The 23,682-nt window shown below is 36.6% G+C and overlaps 2 protein-coding genes across 5 annotated transcripts in view; one reads left to right on the top strand and one right to left on the bottom strand.

The window, feature by feature from the left end:
* The window catches only part of CCDC146 (coiled-coil domain containing 146), a 193,294-nt gene that overhangs the window by 103,653 nt on the left and 65,959 nt on the right, over positions 1-23,682 (bottom strand). The window contains exon 1 of one of the 2 annotated variants that reach the window (XM_084897805.1): positions 1,178-1,310. The exons of the other annotated variant lie outside the window; for it this stretch is intronic. The gene's annotated coding sequence lies outside the window, so the exon portion shown is untranslated. Of the gene's footprint in view, positions 1-1,177; positions 1,311-23,682 lie in introns of those variants that run through there. 2 annotated transcript variants of the gene reach the window in all.
* The window catches only part of FAM185A (family with sequence similarity 185 member A), a 102,357-nt gene continuing 80,247 nt past the window's right edge, over positions 1,573-23,682 (top strand). For all 3 annotated transcript variants that reach the window (XM_084897855.1, XM_084897854.1, XM_084897856.1), the window contains exons 1-6: positions 1,573-2,239; positions 5,302-5,411; positions 8,350-8,442; positions 12,382-12,520; positions 21,946-21,987; positions 22,755-22,850. In XM_084897855.1, the coding sequence (XP_084753981.1) occupies positions 1,795-2,239; positions 5,302-5,411; positions 8,350-8,442; positions 12,382-12,520; positions 21,946-21,987; positions 22,755-22,850 (925 nt within the window). In that variant the 5' untranslated portion in view covers positions 1,573-1,794. The remainder of the gene's footprint in view (positions 2,240-5,301; positions 5,412-8,349; positions 8,443-12,381; positions 12,521-21,945; positions 21,988-22,754; positions 22,851-23,682) is intronic.

Below are 23,682 nucleotides of genomic sequence, written 5' to 3'. Positions count from 1 at the left end.
CTCAACTTGTTTAAACCAACACCTTTTTCAACTTCTTTTTCAAAGTTTTCCCTATGGGTTTTCTTTAAAAACACAGTTTGAAGATCAGTCTGAATAATTATGACCAAATGACACAAAAGTCAAGAATGATTCTCAGTGGGAACTTGGTAAACTTAAAAGCTAATATTATTGTGAGCCTCCACTAAGAGGAAGAAGGAGGGAAGAATGACTAGGATAGAAAGGAGGAAAGAATAACTTAAGAAAATACTAAAACTTAAAAAAGGTAATAGGTAGCAAAGAACCCTGTGATTTGGGCCTGTAAAGACTTTAGCCCACAACATGAGGAATTTAGCCCATCTCTATCATGATAGCCCCCCGTAATTCTGGTTATTGCACTTGGCCAAGGGTTTCAATTTCTTTAAGGCATCCTGCTTCTGCACTTGCATTATACCGAACATCATTGTTTGCAGTGTGTATTTGCTGAGAACTTAGAGAATAATTTGTAGGAGGAGGAAGTGGCACTGAAAGGTAAAAATAAACAGAAAAGGAGAAAAAAAATGTCTTTTTCATCTTTTAAATTACACCCACGGAATAATAAAAGGTAAAAGGGACCTCATAGAGTCATTCAGTACAAATCCCTCTTCATCTTAAGGTTGAAGAAACAGATCCAAGCGACACAGATAAATCAGTGACAGAGCCAGGCAATCAATCAGTCCCATGTTCTTCCCATTGCATTATGTCTTTTTTTGTATTTTTAGTCCTAAAACCAAAGATTATTTGCAGACAAGAGATCAATGCTGCTGTCAACACAAGTCCTGCACTCTCAGATTTTTCTTGGTAACTTAAGAGTTAATGCTATCCCTAAAATAAAAATATAGGACAGAAATGGTCTGTCCATTATTGTAATTTGATCCTTAAAAAAACCTTTTGAGGCAAGTCAAGGAAGGTATTTTTAACCTCATTTTAAAAGCGAGCAATTAAAACAGAGACGTCCCATGACTGGCCCCAAGGTCATTTAGAGTCAGAATGAGGTAGGACTCTAACTCTATTCCAATTTATTCTGCTTCCTCAAAGAGTCCCAATCTGGCTTTTCATCCTCTTGAAAGGGGTTCTCCATCCCAACGTACCCGTTCCGGTTTAGTGAAGTTTGGACCTAACCACCCACTGAGGGTTCTCCTCGTTTGCATCTAGCTCTCACCTTTAAACTCGCAGTCTCTCACTCTTTCCCTCGGTTTCTGATCTTTATTTAAGCTCCTGTGTCTCTGTGGGTTATGGCCTTCAAGACTCTCTCAAAGCTCCATCCTCTCCAAAGAAGTCGCGTCCTCGGTATCCAAGGAAACCACACAGCCTTGCCCACCTTGCCCCTTCCGCGCTTCCCATTGGCCAGCTGAACTGCCACGTAATCCATCTTTCCGTCCCGCCAATGGCTAATGGCTTTGAGGCGAAGTACTCCCGCCCCCGAGCACAAGCTAACCCCTTGCACATTGCCTCCTGGGATATGTAGTTTCTGAGCGACCCTGAACCCTCGCTGTTGGCTCCCTTTAGAACTACCTATCCCGTCCGCCTTTGCGAAAGGGGAGGTGGTAGGCGAGAAGTCCGGGTCCGGGAGGAAACATACAGCTTTGAAATTGCAACTTCGCGGCGTGTGCGGTTGAGGTGTCCATCCCTAGGGACACTGAGCAGTCTTGCTCTGCTTCAGCAAATCCCCGCAAACGTCTCTCTTTGGACCTGAGCCGGCGCAGTGCCGAGTCGCCTGGTGGTGGTGAGACCGGCCTGTGGCTGAAGTGACACCTGAGGGCGTGAGAGGGGCGCGCCATGATCGCCCCCCGCTTGGGCCGGGGGCTCGGCTGCCTCGGGCTCGGTCACCCCCTCCGAGTGTGGCGGGCCGGCGAGGCTGTTGGGCGCTGTCCGGCCCGGCGGCTGCACGGCTCGGGGGGCGGCGAGCGCCGGCCGGGGTCCGAGCCCGAGGTCTGGCCGCCGGGCCCCGCCCGCCGCCCGCTGCGGGAGTGGGCGCTGCGGGTGAGCCCGTTCGGCCGGCTGCGGGCGCGGCTGCCCTGCCACCTGGCCGTGCGGCCCCTGGACCCCCTCGCCCACCCGGACGCCGACCACGTGCTGGTCGCCCTGAGTGGCGTGGAGGGCGGCGCGCGGGACCCGGCCGGCCTGCGCGTTCGGTACGACGAGGCGCTGAAGGAGGTGGCCATCGAGGCTGACACCATCGACCCCCAGGCGTCCGTGCAGGTGGACGCGCCCCTCAAGTTTGGCAAGTGAAGAAGTGAAAGCGGGGTTGGGTGTGCACGTTTATGGTCCCCTTTGGGTCTGACTTTCTAACCTAATTGACGGCTGTCCCCTTCACAAACTTCCTTTTTCTTTCTTTTCCTTTTTCTTTTTCTCTTCTACTCTGAGTATTCCAGTGCTAGTTACAAATCCGTTTCTCAGCCATAGAAGTTTTAAAAAATCGAATGGAAACATGATTTGGATTCATCTAAGTCAGATAACACTTATGCAGCCCCTTATGTTCTTCTTTGGCACTTTGTTCCTATTTCCGCACCTTGTCAGGAGAAAAAAAAGATTTCTTTTTTTTTTTTAATATATATAGATATATTTTATTGATTTTTTACAGAGAAGAAGGGAGAGGGATAGAGAGTTAGATAGAGAATTAGAAACATCAACCAGCTGCCTCCTGCACAACCCCTACTGGGGATGTGCCCACAACCAAGGAACATGCCCTTGACTGGAATCGAACCTGGGACCCTTTCATTCCGCAGACCGACGCTCTGTCTACTGAGCCAAACAGGTTAGGGCAAGGTTCAAGTTTCTTGATAATCCCTTTAGTGATTTGGCAGTCCATCCACATTTCCCCTTGCTTGTGGGTCTGTCCCCAAACATCCCTGTGTATTGGATGTTCCATTACTAACCTGGACCAAGTGTTTGGTTTCAGATAGGCACCCAGCTCCTTACTGCTACATCTCCAATCATTTTGGCTTAAGTGCATGTTCCGTGAGTAGGTTTTGAAGAAGAACACATAGTAAGACTGCCTGGGAAACTTCAATCGATCGTGCCTGCAAGATTTGTTTCCTAAGTGTTTGGATTGCATGTTATTTCTCAAATGCAAGCCAACACTTTCTAGGGAAGTCTCCCCCTGGGTTCTCCTTCCTGAGACTGAGGGATATTGTTGATGATCAAACTAGCAGCGAGCACTTAAAAAATAATCTAATCTTTACAATTGAATTTATAAAAGTAGATAACTATTATTGTCACCATTTCACATAAGGAAGTTGAGAGATAGCAAGTTTCATAAAGTATGTACTTAGTGTGGGTGAGCAAATAGAAAAACGAGCATGCCTTCATGAAATGTATATTCTAGTGGGGATGGATCAAGAAGTATGCCTGTCTGCTCTCAGATACAAAGTGGTGGAATGAGGATTTTAACTGGTTGGTGTCTGCTGAACCACTATGCTTTATTACTCCTCAACTTCTTCTAACTAGCTTAGATGAGTAAGAGACCCTTGACCTCAAAATGTAACAGTCTGGGGTGGGGCAGATTGTAGTACAAAATAAACTTGGGTATTGAAATAGAGACACACAAAATTTTATGTCAGCACAGATAAAAATGGAACTTACCAGTGGTGGCGATCCCAAACCTCATGATTTGTTGATTCCTCTTTCTAGAGCTTGAACCCCATTTCCAATGGACTGTTTCCATATGTCAATTGCATGGGCCCCTTAAATCAACATGTTTCAATTTTTTTCATACTTGTTCCTCTAGAGTCTAGACCCATTTCAGCGAATGGGTAAGAGTAGCATTGCTGCTCTTCAGTGTCTAACCCAACTTCTCTACCTACCTAGTGAAGGAAAATCGTTTCCTTTTTTCCCTATCAACCGCAGGCTGCCTTAGATCAAGCCTTAGTTTGTAACACAACTGGGTAAAAAATTTGCAGTTATATTTGCGTCCATGGAAGTGGGAGGTAAAATTGTCTTTTTATATATTTTAGATTAATCCCAACCAAAATATTGCTGTTATTTTAGGCCTTTATAGAGTAAAGACTGTAATATACACAACTGAAGAAATTGATTTTTTCATGCTATAACTATTGAAATTGTGGTATCATACCCCAGTATTTTGTGTTTGGGGCAACATAGTGCTTATTCCGCTAGTCTAGTTTAAGGGAAATCATTTGAATAGGGTATTAAACATCACTGTTTATTTTTTGTACTGAGACAACTACGATTACACCTTAAATTAATAGCCAAGAGTGGCACCTGTGACTTTATTTTCCAAATTTTTTTGGATAATACTGTTATTTATCCACAATTTTGAGATTTTAATACAGCATAGTACTAGGTTTTTCAAAGTTGTTCCCATTTTTTATTACTGAAAATACCTGGTAATGTAACTGCATGCTAATATCCTCTCTTTTTAAAAAAAAAAAATATATTTTATTGATTTTTTACAGAGAGGAAGGGAGAGATAGAGAGCTAGAAACGTCGATGAGAGAGAAACATCGACCAGCTGCCTCTTACACCCCCCCCCACTGGGGATGTGCCCGCAACCAAGGTACATGCCCTTGACCGGAATCGAACCCGGGACCTTTCAGTCCACAGGACGACGCTCTACCTCTGAGCCAAACCGGTTTCAGCTAATATCCTCTCTTTTAAATTAGAAAAGATTAGAGATAAGATTTTGAAATAGTCATGATCATATATGCTAATCCACACTACCTTGTTTCCCCGAAAATAAGACATCCTCCAAAAATAAGACCTAGCGCATGGAAAGATAAGACATCCCCTGAAAATAAGACCTAGCGCAACTTTGGGAGAAAAAATTAATATAAGACACTGTCTTATTTTTGGGGAAACGGGTACTTTTGGAAAAAGCTTTTAATTTGGGCACAAATTTTTGAAATTTCATGAATATAAGGAAGAATCGGCTGATTTAACTAGTTTATCATAGTGACTTGCTAACTTGCTGTCTTCTTACTAGACCTGTGTGTGTATTTTCTCAGTGGGAAAGAAGCTTCTATGATCTTTCCCAGGAGTTCCTTTAAGATCCCTTCCATATTGCTTTCTCTCTTTAGATGACATTGGCTAACAGAAATAACTACTCTTTTAATAAGAACTGGTCAAAAAAGGCATTACATTTGGTCCTGTTGCCATGGTGGAGACCCCTTACCTTCAGCGAGTGAGACTGCTGCCAACTATGCTCTCTCCAGGGTTCTATAATTTTGGGAACTTAACTGAGGAGCTGGATTTCTAAGGGGCATTAAAACGCGTTGGAGCCCATAGGCCAGCATACTAACTTGTATTTTCTTTTTTCATTTCTAGATTTGAATATCAAGTCTTCAGGGTCTGGCTGTATAAAAGTGCAAAATATTGAGTGTGATAATTGCAAAATTGAAACTGAGCATGGGACTAGCATCTTACAGTCTGTTAAGGTATAAGCATATTTATAATTTTGTGTCAGCATTATTTAAAAAACACACACCTTAAGCTATGAACTGCAGTATCAGACTAAAGCTGTTATTCTGAATCATTTATTATGAATATTAAGTATAATTTATTTATCACTCAAATTACTTGCAAAAAATTTGAGGTGAAGTCAGTTCTGTTCTGAAAGTATAAAGGTTGTAGCAGCTTTGAAGGTTTTTTCCTCATATTCCTTCTAGATTTCATTTTGAATTCTACAATGAAACTAATAGTACATTTAAAGAATATTAGGTTAATCCTTGAGTTATCTCCTTTTCATCAAGGAAGAAATTATGAGGTACTAAGAGATTGAGGAACTCATTTAGGTTTACATAGCTAATAAATTGAGGTGAGATTTGAACTTGGGTCTTTCTGATTTCTGTAGAAATTAATATTTCCACCTTTCTTTATTGTCCAAGCAAAATGTATGGCAATACTACGTTTATTCAGCATTCTTAGAGAATAAGAAAATATTTTAGGCAGTAGACCCTTAACTTATTGAATGCCACATTTTTGCATTGTTTAAGTACAGTATAATAGTTGATGTTATACTAAATAATGATGTAAACATTTATTTTACCTATTTTGTTTTAATTTTTTAAAAAAAATATATTTTATTGATATTCTAGAAGAAGGGAGAGAGATAGAGAGCCAGAAACGCTGATGAGAGAGAAACATCGACCAGCTGCCTCCTGCACACCCCCCACTGGGGATGTGCCCGCAACCAATGTACATGCCCTTGACCGGAATCGAACCCGGGACCCTACAGTCCGCAGACCAATGCTCTACTAGTGAGCCAAACCGGTTTTGGCTGTTTTAACTATTTTTAAAATTTTTATAATCTACTTCACATTTTTGGAGGGGAATTAGATAAGCTTTAAATTATTTAAATTATATCAACATTTTTGAGCCTTCACCTCTTTGAAAATCTGATGATTGTCTCAGAAAAAAAAAATACACATATATATGAATTTTTGCTTACAATTTCATAAGTTTCACTGACTCTAGAAATTCAGTGTAGTCTTGGTTAAGAACTCTTGATTTAAAATATTAATTGTTTTAGAGATACTATTTTCTAATGTTCATAAATTAGACGACTAATTTGTTTGATAAAGACTGTATTATATACCACTTGACTTCAGACTCATGTCACTATGAACATGAAGTAGTCTATTATGCTGCAATACAGAAAAACTTGTAAAAATGATTCATTTTGCCCTTTTCACTAAATTAAAAAAAAAAAAATCATTTCTGGTCTAAGGTTTTACAATTCCCCCTCCACACCCCCCCGAATAAAGCAACCACAAGGTAAGTGATGGTTTTACATTTTTTTACTTCCTATGTTTTAGGCTATTCCTGGTTATATTGGTGAGTTTGCTCTTGCTATTTTTTTTCTCTACTATTTACCTATTCTTTTTTGTTCTTAATCCTCACCAGAGGATATTTTTTTTCTGTTGATTTTTAGAGAGATTAGAAGGGACTATGAGAGAGAGAGACAGAGAAACATTGATGTGCTAAGACACATCAATTGGTTGCCTTGCGCATATTCCCCAATGGGGCCAGGGAATCAACCCTGCAGCTCAGGTATGTGCCTGGGTCAGAATTGAACCCAGGACCCTTAGTTGTGCGTACAGATGCTGCAACCACTGAGCCATGCTGGCCAGGCCATATTTACATATATATATTTCTCTTTATAATTGTGGCAGAACTGAAGACATACATAAGTGATTAAGGTAAAAAAGCTATCCTCATAAATAAACCAAACATTTTCTGTTTCATATACAGCTATAATTTATTTCTCACTTGTGTCCAAAAGTGTGGGTGGCTTTTTTGTATTCAGTGATTCTAGGTTCCTTCCATCTTCTGGCTCTACCATCTCTTAGAGCCTTTTTACAACCTACGCTCATCTGGTGGAAGGGGCAGAGCATGGAGAAAGCACACCAACTCTTCTAAAAGCACAAGCCTGGAAATTGCACTTATATCTCTAGTCAAGAATTTAGCAACACATAAGCGACAATCTCTTCATAAGCCCAGCTATACTCCTCTATTACTTTGGGGAGGAAAGTGGATTTTTGTGGACCAGTAGTAGTTTCTGCCACAATTGACAATTGTGACATCAAATTACTTTCTCTCTCTTAAATGTGGCAGAGGAGGCAATTTGTGACTGCTGTTTTGTGTTTAGAGGAATTTTCACTTAATTCCAATTTCTGAGTGCTATGCTACAAAGTTTAACGGTCAGTGGGCTTTTATACTTAAATTTCAGTAAGAGTAAATACAGTATAACCTTCAGATGAACCCAGCCATAGGAGTATGAGTTTTGAAATTATATAAAGCTTAATTATGTTAGGTTTTATTTTTTTCTAACCATGTCGCCTGATAAAATTAACTTTTCTGATTCTTGGATTTCTCCTTCTCTAAAATGGGGAAAATATGATACCTATTTCTCTGAGTTGTGAGGATTAAATGATAATTAATGTAAAGTAGTGAACATTGTATTTTGATACAAAGAATTGCCAGATAAGTGCTAAATGTTCTTATTAATAATGACAAATATTAATAACAATGAATAGTAACAGTGGTTATTGTTGTCATCCTCCTCATCACTTATGTGTAGTTAGCCTGTGAGTGGTCTTTGATTCCCAAGTTTTTTTTCAGTGAAGCTACTGGAACTTCCATGTAGCTCTTTTCCCCCTTTGAATCCACATGGCTTATTTAATCTCCTTAAAGCAGTTGACATTCCTTTTTACTTGATGTTATTATTTCAAACAGTGCATTTCTATTTAATTCCTGGTTCCTCTTTTCTGCTTTATTATTTAAAAAGAAATGTGTAACATGATAGAAATCTTATTAGTATAAGTCAAATTTATTCTCTCTTTTTCTCTATGTATTTTTGTATTTGTCTTTCAGAGTCAAAAATTACATGTTCAAACTAAAGGAGGCAAAGTAATCTGTCTGGGAACAATTTATGGAAATATAGATATTCATGCATCAGATAAAAGTGTAAGATTGACACTTTTTTTTTTAAAGTAATTTCAGCTTTACATCAAGTTGGCTCAAACAGTGGGTAGGTTCTATCAAATTTGTGGCATAATATTATCTTTTACTGTATTTTAGTTCATTAGTAAATTCAAATTTCAAATTAAGGTGATTAAAGGTTATGAAATTTAAATTTTAGTTTGTGATTTAATTTTTTGACAGTTATTTAGTTCCTTATGTAGAATCAATAACATCTTTAAATACTCAATATTTTGTTCTAGTTCTGAAGAGATTTTTATGATCATGGATTAAAATGGATTATTAAGTAATACCACCATAACTGGGATTAAATGTGTTAGGTTTATTTGAGTATTTTTTCAAAACCTGTTTACTTTCTCTTTAGGCAATTGAATGATGGTTTTCAAAGTTCAACTTTTTTCAGTATTTTCCACAAGATGGCACCACTAGATAGCATAGTATTACTATTCTCAAAAATTTTTATTAGCCATATGGATTTTGGTTGTCATTTTTAAATCAACTTTTGTTGCTTTCTGTGATTTAACATAATATTAAGAATAAAGGTATAATTTTGAAGTATGAATTGTCACAAAATTTATAAACATGATAAAGTTTTACATCTTTGAGAAACATATAAATCACCTTTTGTTCTGCACTTACACAGTTTGCAAGGCTCTTTTGTTATACAGTTGTTAAAATCCATACTCAGTTTTATTCTCAGACTAGAGGCCTGGTGCATGAAATTCATGCACATGTAGGTTCTCTAGGTCTGGCCAGTGATCAGGGCCAATTGGGGCCTTCCTTCTCCCAGCTGCTGGCTGCTGGCTGGGGCCTTCCTTCATTTTGCACCGCCCCCTAGTGGTCAATGCACATCATAATGAGTGGTCAAACTCACAGTCGGTTGAACTCCTGATATTTGCATATTAGCCTTGAATATAGGGATAATTGGTAAGGAGGAGTTGTGAATATATCTTTTACGTAGATTACTGTTAGCATAATTAAACACGGTAGATTATAACACTAATTGTTTCTACTGTTGTCACTTTTATTTTCTGTCTTTAACCTGTGAGAGATGTTTAAACATACACATTTACATTTATTCTTTAAAGTAAACTAGTATTGAAAGACACTGCCTTGCCTTACGTAGCAGCTCTCTTGAGATGGCATTTAGTTTTATCTCTCAAATTGCTGTGGTCTTACAGGTACAAAAGGGAAATTGGACAACTTTATAGTTCCTTCAGACTTTGTCCTTTAAATGAAAGCTCATACTATCTGAAATGATCTAGGTTGCCAGAGTATTATATATTGGCATTCAAATATAAATATCAAAGAATAATTTAAATTATCTCTTAATTATTTGCTATTTTGAATATTTTGGCTACTGTTTCCATTCATTTCTTTCTTTCAACTTCCATGGTTTATTGCGTATTCATTTGGTCCTACTTTCTATTTTACTATTTTGTTTTCTAGCTTGAGTTTTGTGTTGAATCAGTCTAGATATTTCTTCTTTACTTATAGTGTTCATTTTAAAGCATATTTCTAAGTTTAAGGAGTTTTATATAAAATAAATGCTTATGAAATATGTTAACTTTTAATATACTACTTTCACAGACATACTTTGCATATTTGAGAAGCAGCAGAATTGGGTTTCAATTTTGGTTCAGCTACTTACTAAGTTCTTTAACTTCAGATAAACTACTTAATCTCTATATGTCCACTTTTTTCTGGAAAATGGAATAATAGTAATATACTTCATTCTGAGAGTTGTTATGAGGATTAAATGAATTAATACAGATAAAGTACTTAAAATGATGTCTGGCATGTAACTAACTCTAATATAGTGTTTATTATAATGATGGTGATAAAGTTAAATGAAACACATTTAACAAAGACAACTTGAGCAGTCCTGGATCTACCAGTTTACTTTACTGAGACTTCATTATTCGTAAAACAGAGATGGTATTATTTGTTTTTCCCAGTCAACAAGATTATGAGAATCAAATGAGCTCTAAAAATACTTAACAGCATTCTTTACAATGTTATTTTATATGGAGTTGCTGTTTTTAAATTATATCATTAATTTCAGTACCTTCATTTTGGTACAGAGAAGATAGAAATTCATATGATTCGTGGATAAATTAATGATATGTTTGTTAGTTGACCTCTGTAGATTGGACTACAAAGCTATAGTGCTTCTTTAAAAGTTGGTTTTCATTACATGTAATGTTGATTTACAATAACTAAACTTATGAAAAGTTTTTCCTCATTTTCTCAGAAAAGAAAATTATAGTAATTCTCTGTCAGGAAAGTATTGATTTTGGGATCTGTTTTTTCTCTTTAAATAGCTGTTTTCTATTAATAAGCAAGCTATATAGTTTAATTCAAAGAGTCTATTTAAGATTTGTTTCATTACCATCTATAACTATAAATCAGAGCCTCAATATTTTGCTGTAAATGGTGGTGTCCTAAATGTAATTGTTCTAATTATTATCTGATATAGTGCATTATATTAGTGAATTTTGCATTTGTTTGAAATTAATTTTATAGAATAATCAGTTATAATTACTATATTGTGGTGGGGGAAGTGTACTTTCACTTGCTTTCATTTGCTTTGGTGGAGCAGTGGAGGATATATTTCTAGCTTCTTACAGAGTAAAATACTTCCTGTTTAATGAACAAAGTAAATCCTTGGCATTTTCCAGATATTCATAGAGTCTCTTAAAGGCTATTTGGTTGTGGAGAGAGTCTAATCAAAAGTGCCTCTTTGTCAGTTCAATGAAGCTTCAAATATTCTCTCATTGTTTATATATTATCTTTTGGTGTTCCCTAAAACAGCTTCTGTATCTGTAAAAAACTGGAATATTCCTAGTTGCTATCTATTTTGTGGAAACTTGGAAAATTTAAAACCATGCATACAGCAACTTTTCATGAAGAAACTTTGTAGGTAAAAGATAAATTTTTCAGGAATTTTATACCTTTACTATAACACTGAAGAATGCCAAACATTGTATTCTCACAAATTTGAATATATCTATCTTTTGTTGATAGAATTATTGAAACTAAATTTAAAGTCAGAATTTTTGTGAACCCAAAATTAGCTTAGAGCAAACTGTAGTATGTAAAAAGCAGTTGGGTGTGTATTATCTTATATAATAAAAGGCTAATATGCAAATAGACTGAATGGTGGAACAACTGGTCGCTATGATGTGAACTGACCATGAGGGCCAGGCACTCAATGCAGGAGCTGCTCCCTGGTAGTCAGTGTGCTCCCATAAGGGAGTGCCACTCAGCCAGAAGCACCAGCAGTGGTGGGAGCCTCTTCCACTTCTGTGGCAGCACTAAGGAAGTCCGACTGTCGGACATCCCCTGAGGGCTTCCAGACTGCGAGAGGGTGCAGGCCAGGCTGAGAGATCCTCCTGAATACACGAATTTTATGTACCGGGCCTCTAGTATATTTAATAAAAGTCCATTAAAAAAAGAAAGCTATAGAGAAAGAAAAGCAATGTTGGAGGGATCATAATACCAGATACTAGAAAGCCATTGTTCTCAAAATTGCGTGGGTACTGTACAAGAACAGACATATAGACCAGTGGAACAGAACAGAGAACCCAGAGGTCCACACAACCCATTATGCTCAATTAATATTTGACAAAGGAGGCAAGACCATATAATTGAGTCAAGACGGTCTCTTCAATAATTGGTGTTGGGAAAACTGGACAGATATTTGCAAAAAAAAAAAAAAAAATGAAACTAGACCACCAACTTCTATTTCACATTCTACACAGAGTGCACTGTCACTCTTAATCTTGTAATTGATAGGGAATCAAAGTCAATAAAGTGGGTACTAACTCTTTATGTAGTTACCTACTACTTCTGTAGATACCATTTTGGCTTTTTACTGGTATTTGTTTTATAATGAACTGATTTGAGTCTGTCTCTTACTAGACTGTGACCATAGATAAACTGCAGGGAAGTTGTGTCAATATATCTACTGAAGATGGCTTGCTGAAAGCCAAGTATCTTTACACAGAATCATCATTTCTATCTTCTGCTGCTGGGGATATTACATTAGGAAGTATTCATGGTAAGATGACAACGGCCTAATGCTGTTCAGACTTTGCATGTAATGTAAATTTTAAGAGATGACTCTGTTTCTCTGTCATTAAAGGATCTGCCATTAGGAAGCTGGCCCTCTAAATGATTAATTACAGAGTAACCATCTTTTATTTATTTATTTATTTATTTATTTATTTATTTATTTATTTATTTATTTTTAAATATATTTTATTGATTTTTTACAGAGAGGAAGGGAGAGGGAGAGAGAGTTAGAAACGTTGATGAGAGAGAAACATCGACCAGCTCCCTCTTGCACACCCCCTACAGGGAATATGCCCACAACCAGTGTAAATGCCCTTGACTGGAATCGAACCTGGGACCTTTCAGTCCGCAGACCGACGCTCTACCACTGAGCCAAACCAGTTTCGGCTAGAGTAACCATCTTTTAAAAAAACCCATAAAATAAAATGACTTATAAGCTTTTTAATTTGGGCAAAAAATTCAATATTATCCTGTTATACATGAAGGTAATAATAATTCTGATTTTTAATGAATTTTCTTACAAAAAGAAAACAGCAGTAAGGAAATATGTGCAGGAGATACTAAGAGGAAAGCACAAATAAATAAGAGCAGTGTTAAAGATAAAGATGGGTTGTGAGTGGTTGCTTTTATGTTATGATAGGGAAAGATAAGGATTAAATAAGTTAATGAAATATTTGTTTGGAATCTAATTATAGTAACTTAGTGATAAGTTACTAATCTGACTAAAATATTTTATGTATGTTATTACTGGCACAAGATCCTTTCAGTACTCTGCTATTTTCAGTTTTCTTTGATTAAATATCATCTCGTGACTCAAAACATGTCTCTGTGGACAAATAATATTACTTCGTTGATTCATTTTGTTGAAAGAAGAGAATATGTTGAAGAAATATGGCAAAAGTCATGATGGTAATTTGTCACTCAGCATGCCTCTTAAATTTCCACATAACAGATGATTCAAGTTTAGGCATGTTTTCCAAAATATATATTGATAGAATTAAATGCCTTTTGGGCCATTTTCCAGGAAGTGTAGGCTAAAACATTTTCCATATATATACAAATAATTTATCTTTTATAGGGAAAGCTGAGTATTGAGATCTGTACACTTTGGCAAAACTTCCAGATTTTAGTAGTGAGCATGAATTATTAAGTGATACTAGAAAAGCATGGCTAGTGCTAGCCAACCTGTGTAGCAAATTGACAAATAGTCTTACAGTTTAAAAAATCTTGCCCTAGCCATGTGGCTCAGTTGGTTGAGTGTCATCCTGTGCAGTCAGGATACATGCCTAGGTTTCAGGTTCCATCCTGTATGAATGGCAACTGGTAGCTGTTTCTCTCTCTCCCTCTCCCTTCCTCTCTCTAAAATTAATAAAAACATGTTTTTTTAAATCTTTGGAAATGAGTACTTACATTCTTGAAATAATTCTTGAGCCTCAATTTAATAGTTGTACTTCATCAACCATTATTACAAAGTTAAGGTATTACTTAAGCCTAAAATAGCTTAAGTCCAATAGAGCTATATCCAGATAAAGCAAATAGTTTTGTTACTTATTCATTTATTTTTTTACTCAGCTGTGCCTTGAATAGTTCTGATAATTTGTAACTTTTCATAAGTTAACCAGTTTTTCATAAGCATTGCATAAGTATTGTACTTAAGCCCTACCTGGGTCTGTCAGTTGGTTGAAGCATTGTCCCATGCACCAAAAAAGTTGGGGGTTTGATTCCTGGTCAGGGCACATACCTAGACTTTGGATTCCATCCCTGGATGGGGTGCATATGGGAGGGAACCATTGATGTTTCTCTCTTACATTAATCTATCCATCTATTTCACATTAATCTATCCCTCCCTCCCTCCCTCCCTCCCTCCCTCCCTCCCTCCCTCCCTCCCTCCCTCCCTCCCTCTCTCCCTCCCTTCCTTCCAAAATCAATAAGCATATCCTCAGATGAAGATTTTTTTAAAAGTATTGTACTTAATGTATTGAGTAGCTTTTAATGGTAAAGCAATTCTTTTTTTTTTAATATATATTTTATTGATTTTTTACAGAGAGGAGGAGAGAGGGATAGAGAGCTAGAAACGTCGATGAGAGAGAAACATCGACCAGCTGCCTCTTGCTGGGGATGTGCCCGCAACCAAGGTACATGCCCTTGACCGGAATTGAACCCGGGACCTTTCAGTCCACAGACCTACGCTCTACCACTGAGCCAAACCGGTTTCGGCCTAAAGCAATTCTTTATCAAGTCAGATTTAATTAACACCCATGATAAGAACACAGCTCTCTGCAGTGCCGTGTTTATACCATGTTCATACTAAATTCATTAATTTTTAATTTTTGCTTTCTTTTAAGTTAGATAATAATTACATTAGGTACAGTTCGTCATTGATAGTTTACAGGATACTAAAACAGAAGCACAAAGGCAGTCCTCAAAATATTCTAGGTCTTTTGATTACTTAAAGTAGCTTGAAATAAGGAAACAATTGTAGGGATAAAAGAGTTTATCATTCCTTATTCTTTGTAAAGCCTTTTCTATTTACTGACTTTACTATGAAGTTAAGTACCTTTCTTTGGGAGATTTAAATCTGGATCAGACTTAGATCATCTTTTGTCTTAGATTGGGTTTCTTGAAAGCAGACTCTCAGATGAAAATTTAGCAATTTACTAGGGAGGCCTTCAATGCCATCAAAGAAAGGAAGCCCAATTTCCTTGGAAGTTGGACTGTGATGCAGTCTCAAAACCCCCAAGAATGAGCTCTGAAGCTGGGGTGATCCTCCTAATTGTCTCAAGTTGGGGTAAGGAGAGCTGGACCTTTATATCCCCAATTATCAGACCGGACAGGGACTGGACCCAGAGCAGGTCTACCTCAGGCGGGCCTGTAGTGTGTGGGTTATTGACTTCCTGCAGGAAAGATTTCACATATGAATCCAGGTGATTTTGAGAGTATATTTCTTAATGCTGGGGACAGTGGAACAAAGGAAGGACTTAGGGAAGAAGCAACAGGAGAGAGCCTAGGTGATGCTCTGCTTTGGCTCCCTAGAAAGTGAGCCCCAAGACAGGGCTACTAATAGCTCACTGGGAAGTAAAAGGCACAGGGACGGAAGTGAGATAAGGCAGAGCTGCCGTTAGTTCACTGGAAAATCAGAGAAAAAGGGGGCTTAGAGAGACAGGTTCAGGTGGTAAGCTCAGGACAAGCTTCTGCTACCTGCTGCTCCCATGGTTGCAAGTCTCGTGGGGAACCTTGGCGTTTAGGAGAAAAGAAGTAAAAAGTTCATGCCTGAGAAGGGGAATGGATGTGCTCCAAAGAGTGCCCACCAGCATCCTTTCTCTTGAGGATTTTTATATCTCTTCTGGGGGCCAAAATCTTAGGGGAGGGTTTCAGTAGAATATTCATTAGCTTTCCAGGTACGTTTTAAATATGCTCATATATCAAAATGAGTGTATAGGGGAGTTTGGGATTATTTTCTGGTCAGCTTCACCCCTTTGCTTTTATCTTGTAAAAGTCTGTCTGTAATCGAGTTTTTGGTATTTGTTTCTCTGACTTCATCCTTGGGTTTGGCTGGCACAAATAGCATTAATTGGGTCTCTATGTTCTATTTCCCTAATCAGGGTAATTTAAGCTATTCATTCCCTGGTCAGAGAGGAGAGGTATCAACCATTTGTTAAGTTGCCTTGGATAGGGAAAATAAGGTCTTGTTGATTCACTAGCTGGCTATAAATTGGTTAATTCGTTCAGCCTTATTTAATGATCTTGTCTCAGTTTCCACATTCTACTTGCCCATGAATTTTCCTAGCTGCTTATTATCCTGCCTCAGTTAGATGCAAACTGCCTCAGAAATGTGTAATCTTGGGCCAAAAAGGCTATTTGAGCCCCTAAGAAGGCTGACAGCTGAGGGCTGTCTGCCAGCATTACTCCTTACAGTTAAGAAAATAAGCCCTTTGGTTAAAAAGGGGTTCGGGATGATGAATCACAGCATCCACTACAGTTATATTTATTGATTTATTCAACACACAGTGTGGGGCAAAAGGAGGTTTACAGTTGTAACTATATGAAGCACAGTTTATCCTTGTATTTTTTTGATTAATTATTGTATTATTTCCCATACCATGACTGTTAAACCTACTTTTATCACACCCCAGTATTTTCTAGTAGTGAGTAATGAGTAAGGTAATTAATGAGTAGTATTTACTATTAAAGTTGTTTGAATCACAAGTATTACGTATTTATGCCTTCTAATAAAAAAAACAAAACTAGTTTATTCATTGATTCAACAAAATATTCCCTACTGTTCTGGCACTGGAGGAGATCAAGTGAGAGAATAAGTACTTAGGTTGTTTTTAGATAAAATATTTTGTTACAGTATATTATTTTGATTTCTTTCTAAGTTACCAAAATTAGATTGTAAGTATATTCTATTTTGCTATTTGAATATTTATGATTTAAAAGAATTTTATACATATATGTGAAATATATTCACATGTATTCTAAATATATTTTTTAAATATAAATTATATATATATAGTTTTCTGACTCTTTGAGAGAGAAAGAAAAGCTTCCTTGAAATACCTTGTTGGGATTGGTTTTACTTATAATTTAAACATATTGATTAGGGTTAATATGTAGGAATACTCATGACAGGTATTTTAGTGTTTTATATTTTACTGTTTGAAAGTAAGTGATTAATGAGTAAAATTTCATATTAAATACTTAGGATCTTATTTTATAATAGTTTTGGGGAACATACCTTGATAAATAGTTGAATATTAGTTCTCTCATTTTCTCAGTACTTCAAAATTCCTTTGTTTCACCAAAGATTTGGCAGTTTGTACATGTTTAAATTCTTTTCTTAAATAACTACTGTGCCTTTTAGAAACTTGCAGGGAAAAGTTATATTAACTATACACTCCCAGTTGATAACTTTTATTTTTATTTTTAATCTTTTTAAAGATATATATTTTTATTGATTTTAGAGAAGAAAGGAGAGGGAGATAGAGATAGAAGCATTAATGATAAGAGAGAATCATTGGTCGGCTGCCTCCTGCATGCCCCCTACTGGGGATTGAGCCCACAACCTGAGCATGTGTCCTTGAGTGGAATCGAACCTGGGACCCTCCAGTCTGCAGGCCTACGCTCTATCCACTGACCCAGACTAGCTAGGACTAGTTGATAACTTTGGTAGTACTGAGAATTTCATAAAGAAATGTCCCAGTTTGCCTTAAGAAGGGCATGTAGTCACTGGTGAATTTATAAATCTGCCTTGTAAATTTAGAAAGTCAGAAATATAAAATGTTAAAACAAAGAAGCTTTATATTGGAAGCTTTTTAAAAATATTTAAATTTTAGTATTAAGTCCATTGTAAAATTTTGGTTTATCACTTTGACTTGTTATATTAATATTGAATCTAGACTTAAAACACTTTTATAGGAAATACTAGAAAGGAATTACACTTCCCCTGTGGTATAGACAGCATAAATTTTTTTCAAGATTTAAACATGTGATACCAAATGTTGCTATTCCATGCCCTGTTTGGACTCAGCTTAGCTGCTTGGAGGGTCTTGCTCCTTCTATAAAGATGATGCTGCCATCTTCAGTGTGCTACTTCCAATCTTCCTTGAAAGGAAGAGAGATCGTAGAGGGTCGTGTCAGAAGATTCAGAAACCAGGCCTAGAAATGCATACTTTACTCCTATCATATACTATGTTATGGTTTTGAGAACCATTATTTTCTTGAGATTGCTTTACTTTCATCATGAGTACTAATGATATACTCTTTAAGAAAGACCGTATTTTCATTAAAAAATAGTAAGTTTTTACTGCATTCATTGAAAATATTAAAGCTCCTTTGCCTTGTTGAGTATGTGAATGGACTCACTAAATGGCTAACTATAAAACTATGTCATTGTTCTTTACTAATACTTAGTTAAAATCACAAATATTAGGTGTCTGCTTCATCTTATTCTTGAAATGTTCAGGAGTTGGAAGCAGTAAAGAGAATTCTGAGTGGAAACATCCAGTATCTTACAATAGGTTAATTGTCCAAAGCATAGTTTTCATCTATTGGTTGCCATTTCACAATTCTTTGCCAACTCCTTCAGTGTAGGATAAAGTCAGTGGACTAGCATTCCATGATTCTGCTGCAGATTGATCTTTACTTCTTTTTCCAAACTAAATTTAAACATTTGTTTAAAAGACAGGAATAGGATAATTGCTCTAGACTTTCCTGTTCAAAGGGGGAAAATGAGAAGCACAAAGGAGTCATTGGTCTGTAGTGATTTTGAAATGTGAATGGGCAAACCTTCGTAGTTTTGATGAGACCTCAAGTTCTAGGAATAATTCTTTAGGGTTCCAAGCTTTGCCCTCTGAGTTCTTTTTTTTTTACATGTTATGTGGCATGTGTTTGCAGCTGAGTAGTTTTCTCAGACTGCTTTCTGTCAGTAGAATTTTGTGGGTCCAATGGGCTCTTTTCATTTTTTATTGTCGCTGATCCTGTTAGTCCACTTTGCAGTGTGTTTGCTGATGTATTCCTGTCAAAAATTTTGTCAGCCTCCTGTGAATCACACTGCGGTTTATTCCACTAGATAAAAGGCAATATCCAAGAATCTTTGAAAATATGGGCTTCTGCAGAGGTATTGAGGTACAATGCCCTCCAGCTTTGTAGAGGGCCCTATTGTTTGTTTGAGAGCATCTATGATCTTTTTAATCTTTTTAAAGGACTTTTTGTGTAACATTAATACTATGAGGTACCACCCCCCATCTCTCTGGGGTCTTAATAGAAGGTTTTATAGTTGCCCCCTTGGCTATATTTTTAGGCCATGTGTGTCAGTGTCCTGGAAGCCATTCTTAACTTTAGCATCTTTTACCATCTTAAGAGACTGAGACTGGTTCTTTTTTGTTTTAACAGTTCTTTAGATTATCTCTCTTCTCTTGCATTTTACTGTGAACAAAAAGAAAAAAAAAAAAACAATAGGCAACACCTACAACACTGACTGCTTAGAAATCTTAGCTAGGTCATTCATATCATAAGCATATTTCCTACTTTCCATATTACTGAAGGGGATAGTGTTGCTAAGTTTCTACTACTACTTAACAAGGGTCCTTCAATTTCCAAAAACATTTTTCCTCATTTCCCTTTGAGCCCTCATAGGAAGCATACTAACAGTCTGTTCAAGGCAATTTAGACCTTCTCTAACATGCTCCTCAAAATCCTTCCAACCTCTACCCAATGCCAAGTTCTAAAGCTACTCCCACATTATTAGGGCAGCATCCCACTTTCAGCTTTCAAAATTTGCTCTAGTTACCTCTTCCATTGTTCCAAATTATCCCAAAACTTAGCAGCAGCTGAAAGCAACATTTATTGTCTTTACAGTCTGGATGGGTCAGAAATCTGGATGCAGCTTAACTGAGCCCTCTGCCTCAAGATCCCTCAGGGGATTGTAATTGTGGGCTCATCTGAAGATTCACTAAGGGAGAATCTATTTCCTAGCTCACTAAGTGTGATTGTTGGTAGGATTCAGTTCAGATCCTGTTAGATCAAGCATGTCAAACTCACGGCCAGCAGGCCACATGCCTCATTTAAACAAGGCATGCGGCATTAGCAGCGAATTTATTTATTTTTTAAAATATATTTTATTGACTTTTTAGAAAGGAAGGAAGAGAGATAGAGTTAGAAACATCTTTCAGCTGCCTCCTGCACATCGCCTACTGGGGATGTGCCCGCAACCAAGGTATATGTCCTTGACTGGAATCGAACCTGGGATCTTTCAGCCCACAGGCCAATGCTTTATCCACTGAGCCAAACCAGTCAGGGCCAGCCTCAAATTTAACATGCTTGTGTTAGATGGAGGCATCTTTGAATTCTTTGCTTGTGAGCCTCTTTCACAGGGCAGTTGGCAACATGTCTAGCTGGCTTCCATCATAGCAAAAGATGGCTAGCAAGAGAGAAACCAGAATCTGTAACTTAATCTTGGAAGTAACATCCCATCATTTTTGCCCTATTTTCTTTGTCAATAATAAATCATTAGGTCCAGTTCACACATGAGGGGAGGAAATTATACAAGGACTTGAGAGGCAGGGATTATTGTAAGCCATCTAAGCAGCTGTATAATCTTTGGCCACTATTTGCATGTGATGGCGAATCTACATTTCCTAGAAATTAGAAGAGTATCTAGAACACACCAGTGAAATAATATTTACATAACACATTTAACAGTTTCTTTACAACCTTATAACCTACTGGAACTTGAAAATAATTTTATGAGCTTAACTTCATACAAACCACGTTTTGTTCCCATACAACTGTAACTGGTGTTCATATTCTACCATGAAGTATGATGGAAAATAGGACTTTAAAGAGATTTTTGTTATCAAAGCACATCTGACTATTGGGAAAATTAGTTATGTGCTCTTGAAATGAAATAAATGAGTTTACTTACCCTAGATTAATATTAAGGTAAATATATATATATATATATATATATATATATATATATATATATATATATAATTTTTAAGTGTAGTTTTTGAATCATTGTAGAAGAGGTAATATTGCTTATACCTTCAGTATAGTAAATATGGGTAGTATGGCTTCAGAGTAATTATAATACGAACATACACATGAAGAAAAATATCCTACTATTTTTGGTATTGGAGGAAGGGGACTGGGAAGAATGGCTGCAATATCCTATACCTGGAAAATATATTTTCATTTAAAGATGGAAACCTTTGAAGCTTTTTTCTTAGTCATAGTTCAATGGATTCATTATTCCTGCCCCAAACCTCTTTTAACTCTTGGAACAGAAACCACTTTAACATATAAGCATGACATACTGGCCTGAAAAATAATTTTTTTTCATAGATTATTTTAGCAATATTTGATTCAAAACTTGACTTTGTGTAGTCTGATAATTACAGTGATATTTAGGTTGAAAATGCATAGTCAGTGTATTTAAGTAATATTTTCTTTTTTATCGTTTACGTTATTATTGATATCTCCATTGCTCTCTTTCTGCCCGCCTCCCCTTACCTCTGTCCAACACTAAACTGTGTTCTGTGTCTGTAGGTTATGCATGTATGTTCTTTGGCTATTCCCTTCACCTTCTTTCATTTAATTTTTTTCATTTATGGATTTTAGAAATACGATGTTTCTTTCATATTTACCAGAATGTATGGTGGTATATTTTGTAGTTATGCTAAAAAGCTTAAAATGGAGTGGAGGAAGAGTGTGTATAGATGCCTAAAACTTTTTATTTCAGAGTTGCAACTAAATCTCTGATTGTTGTGTGATACTGAGAAAAATTGCCAATGACAAAAACTGTTTTTAAATAACATTGTGGATATCCAGCCATGTTTTAGTATACATAGTTTCTTTCTAGATTATTCCTAATATATGAAATTGTCTTTCTTTTTCTCTCTTTTACAGGTAATGTAACATTACAAAGCAAGATGGGTAATATCACAGTAGGTATGTGCTAAGATGTTAATTGGTAAATTTTGCATGCTTTTTAAAATGACTATATTTGTGGTATTTTTCTTAGGGTAAATAAAGTCTAAACATGTTTAGGGCCACCTTAATTATGATTTTCTTTCCCTGACTTAAGGTATCTGTTCAATTCCAGAAACTTGAAGAAAATTTAGATATAAACGAGCTTCACTCACTATTCAAGTGATTCCCCCCCCCCGCCCACATTTCTGTCTCTCTCAGAAATGCAATAAAACCTTATATAGAGTAATGTTTCACTCTGACCAGAAATTTGATAAGAAGAGAAAATATGAGATTTTAATTTTTGTTAACTTTGCTACTACCTATATGTTGACTGTACACGAGATATAATTCTTTAGTAAAAATTGAAAGTTGATAATAAACTAAATGTGCCAATGATGCTTAATGATGTTGGCTGTCAACGATTCATTGCTTGGGTACTGTCCTTCCTACACATTAGGTTTTACAATAAACATGTTTAGACAGGGTGCCTCAGATGTTTAGAGATAAGTTATGCAGGTTACTGTAGTCATAGGGATTTTTTATTGTCTGGGTGTATAATTTTAGATTTCTGTTCCTGCTTTCATTTTAAAGCAGAAGATGGCATAGTTATAAGAAGAATTTATAAAACCTTGCAAGATTCTTAGCTTATTATCCTAATACTAAAGCAGAGCTTTTTATTTCAAGTTTGTAATTCCAGTTATTAAAATAAGAATGATTATGCTTATAGCTTTTTTCCTTCCTCCTAGACTCATCCTCTGGATGTCTAAAAGCCTCAACTCATCAGGGTGCCTTAGATGTTTATGTCAGCCAACTGGGGAAGGTGGAGTTGAAATCGCATAAAGGTTAGCCAAATCGAATGTTTTATTTTGACATGTGGTGTAAGGAAGGTTTTATATAACATTCAGGAAACAGATGGTCAATTTATCTTATCTGTGGTACTGACATAATGATTTCAAGAACATATCTTCAGATAGAAACTGATTTAAAGACTGGAATACTACTTTGTAGACCAATGATCTTGGAAACACTGGGGACAGATGGCCATGAAGACTGACTTTCCCTTTGTAGTTCCAACAAAAATGTTATAATATAGTGATTCACTATTATAAAAAGTTTTAGTGTTAGTGTTTTTCAATTTAGCTTTATGTCTGAAATATAATATTCTCTGGAAAATGCTCTCTTTGGAAGCTTTTCTACAAGTCAGTACGTGGACCTTCTGAGGCCATCACTAGAGTAATGATTATTTTCAAAATGTGATCCTGAAATAAAGGTATCACCAGAAGGGGCTTCTAAAGTGATTATTAACTTAGTCTCTTGAAGTATCAAGACTTATTATGTGGCCCTGGCCTAGTAGCTCCAATAGGCCAAGGTTGTAGATTCCATCTCCAGCCAGGGCACAAAAGAAGCAACTAGTGAATGCATAAATAAGAGGAATAACAAGTTGATTTCTCTTTCTTTCTCACTCTTTCTCCCCCTTTACCCCCTCTCTCTCTCCCTGTCTCCTCATTCCTTTCTCTAAAATAAATAAATAAACAAACAAATAAATAAATAAATAAATGCTTATTTTGTTTTTCTGTCTATAATCTTATTTCAAATAACTTATTCTAAGCGTCCAGCTCTTTCATTAAAAGTGGTACACTTTTTAGTCATATGAAGACTGTACATGAGCATGCA

The sequence above is a fragment of the Pipistrellus hanaki genome (genome assembly GCF_964339955.1).
Source record: "Pipistrellus hanaki genome assembly, chromosome: 10".
NCBI classification, from domain to species: domain Eukaryota; kingdom Metazoa; phylum Chordata; class Mammalia; order Chiroptera; family Vespertilionidae; genus Pipistrellus; species Pipistrellus hanaki.
This window is presented reverse-complemented; position numbering and strand designations above follow the sequence as displayed.